The following is a 2,193-nucleotide window of genomic DNA, read 5'->3' as shown; positions in this document are numbered from 1 at the left end:
CCCCCACCTGCCCCCACACTCTCAGACTTCTCTGGTCTGTCACTGGAGAGGCGCGCCAAGCACTTATTACAGCAGGCTCGTTGAAGAGCCGCCCTGCACCCGCCCCGCCCTGTCTGGAACCCGGTCTAGCATTTGGAGCCCCTCTGTTGCTCCTCCTGAACCAGGCAGGCCAGTTCCACCGGGAGAGCGTGCTCTGCCCTGCATCCCTTTCTAACCTGGTCTTGGTCCTCCTCAAATACAAAGCAGCGACCCCTGCCATCCTCGCCTCCAATTTGCATATTTGCACCCAGACTCTTTCTCTCGACGGGACCCCTACCGTCGGACCCCAGCACAGCGGGTGCGAGTCCCTCCACCTTGAGCACCCCACTAAACCCTGTTTCCATGGACCCGATAGTGTCGGTCTGCGGGCTGTTGACCCGGAGAAGCGCGCCCCCTGCTGTCCTCGTTCCCGAATTCGGATGTTTGCGCTTGCCTGTCTCCAACCGGGTCACGCCCTCTTGCCCCCTGAAGGAGGACCCAGGGCACAGCGCTGCGCAGTCATCTCGCTAGCGCGGGAGTCCTTTCCACGGCGGGGCAGTCCTAGGCGGCGGCCCCCGCACTCGGAAACACGCGCCCCCGCGGTGCCTTGGTTCATCTCCTCCACCTCTCCTTTGGATAAAGCTGCCGGCGTTGGCGTTTCCCCGTCCGGCCCTCTCGCCCCCGCCCGCGCTGCCCCGCTCGCCCCTGACCCGGATCAGCGAGTCCAGCGCGGGGCCATCCAGACACGTGTAGTTCCGCAGCAGCTCCCACTTGTCCCGCTGGAAGCTGCGGCTGGAGTCCTGCGCGGCGGGCCCTTCCAGCGCCCAGAACACGCCGGTGCCCAGCGCCAGGTAAGCCAGGTAGACGAGCAGCAGGAGCACGGTGTTGGGCACCACGCAGCCCCGGGCCCCGCACGCGGGCGCCGCCCAGGATCGCAGGCCGTGCATAGCTGGACTGCAGCCGGAGCGCTGGACAAGGGCCCAGGCAGAAATGAATGGCCAGAAGCCCAGCTAGTCCCTTCTTGAGCAAACGCTCCGGAGAGGGGGAGTGCTGGGGAATCGGACAGCCCTGCCCCACCCGCCTGGAGATCCAATCCCGGGAACAAAAAGGGACTGAGCCGTGGACATCTGGCCCCGCCTCAAACATGTGTGGAGTGCCCACCCCCAGGCCTGGACCCGAGAGGAGAGGGCTGCTGGCTAGAGAAGGAAGGGGCCCAGAGCCCCGCGTCATTTCCTGCCGCAAACTGTGGGAGGGCCTCCTGGAAACCACAGGCCAGGGGAAGAGAAAGTAGAAGCCAAGTTTACTGACTTAGGGCCCCTGCCTATGGCCTCGGACCCTGGGGCTAGCGCCAAGGACTTGCTGTCTGTCAAGTCCTCCCTGGGTCACTCACACCACTGTCCTTCCCTTTGGGAACCCAAGGAAGAGGGACCCCAGCTGATGACCTCTTGTCCATACATTGGGAGGCAGAGGAGCCTTGACCAGAGGCCTTGTCCATGTTCCGCTTCTGAGAAGACCGCCCAAGTCCCTCCTCCACACAGGTCACAGGAAAGGTCCAGGGGTCCTATTTCCTGGTCCTTGGTGGGTGTCAGGAAGCCCAGGGGCGTAACCTGTATTCCTGTTGCTGCTGCAGGTCCTTCCCTAGGCCTCCTGCCTGGAACCTCCTCTGCTCCAGAACCTTGCTGCTGGGGTGGCGGGAGAGATAGCTCCAAGGTTTCTGTCCTTGGTGAGACTGGGCCTCGGATGGACTGGTCTAAATCTCTCCTCTCTTGGCCAGAGCTGTTGCAATCTGGCAGGAGACAGGCCAGGCCTGGAAGGACATTCCCAAAGGACACCAGGCCTCTGTGGAGCTCATTTCCGGGAGGGCTCCTGGGATCTGTTGGTTCTCTGGCTTCCCAGGGGCTGTCAGAAGAACTAATGAAATCAAGGGGAGGCCATGTCCGGGGAAATGATGGGAGCCCCAAAAGGCCCCCAGTCTTGTTCACGAATAGGTGGAGCCCTCAGGCTACAGACGAGGGGAGCCAGCGAGCTGTGAGAGGCAGCTCACCCGCCCATCAGCTGAGAGAGTCCTGAGGGCAGGTGTCTTGTTTGCACCGATGGATGCTAAGTCTCTGCCCAGCACCCGCCCCCCCCCCAGACCCTTCCCGGCCGGCACCCCCATGGGCTCTCCTCACCCCC

At 63.2% G+C, this 2,193-nt stretch overlaps 2 protein-coding genes across 2 annotated transcripts in view; both read right to left on the bottom strand.

Annotated features, from left to right (window-relative positions):
- Positions 1 to 1,212, bottom strand: part of KCNK17 (potassium two pore domain channel subfamily K member 17) — a 22,593-nt gene extending 21,381 nt beyond the window's left edge. Inside the window, exon 1 of the mRNA XM_006148612.3 lies at positions 729 to 1,212. Within this exon, the coding sequence (XP_006148674.1) occupies positions 729 to 965 (237 nt within the window). The 5' untranslated portion in view covers positions 966 to 1,212. The remainder of the gene's footprint in view (positions 1 to 728) is intronic.
- Positions 1,213 to 1,297: 85 nt separating this feature from the next.
- KCNK16 (potassium two pore domain channel subfamily K member 16) overlaps positions 1,298 to 2,193 on the bottom strand; it is a 9,491-nt gene continuing 8,595 nt past the window's right edge. The window contains exons 6-7 of the mRNA XM_014587857.2: positions 1,851 to 1,855; positions 1,298 to 1,700 (exon numbers count right to left, since the gene is read on the bottom strand). Coding sequence (XP_014443343.1) covers positions 1,401 to 1,700; positions 1,851 to 1,855 — 305 coding nt within the window. The 3' untranslated portion in view covers positions 1,298 to 1,400. The remainder of the gene's footprint in view (positions 1,701 to 1,850; positions 1,856 to 2,193) is intronic.

Source organism: Tupaia chinensis, unplaced genomic scaffold (assembly GCF_000334495.1).
Source record: "Tupaia chinensis unplaced genomic scaffold, TupChi_1.0 Scaffold000238_1, whole genome shotgun sequence".
Lineage (NCBI taxonomy): Eukaryota > Metazoa > Chordata > Mammalia > Scandentia > Tupaiidae > Tupaia > Tupaia belangeri.
This window is presented reverse-complemented; position numbering and strand designations above follow the sequence as displayed.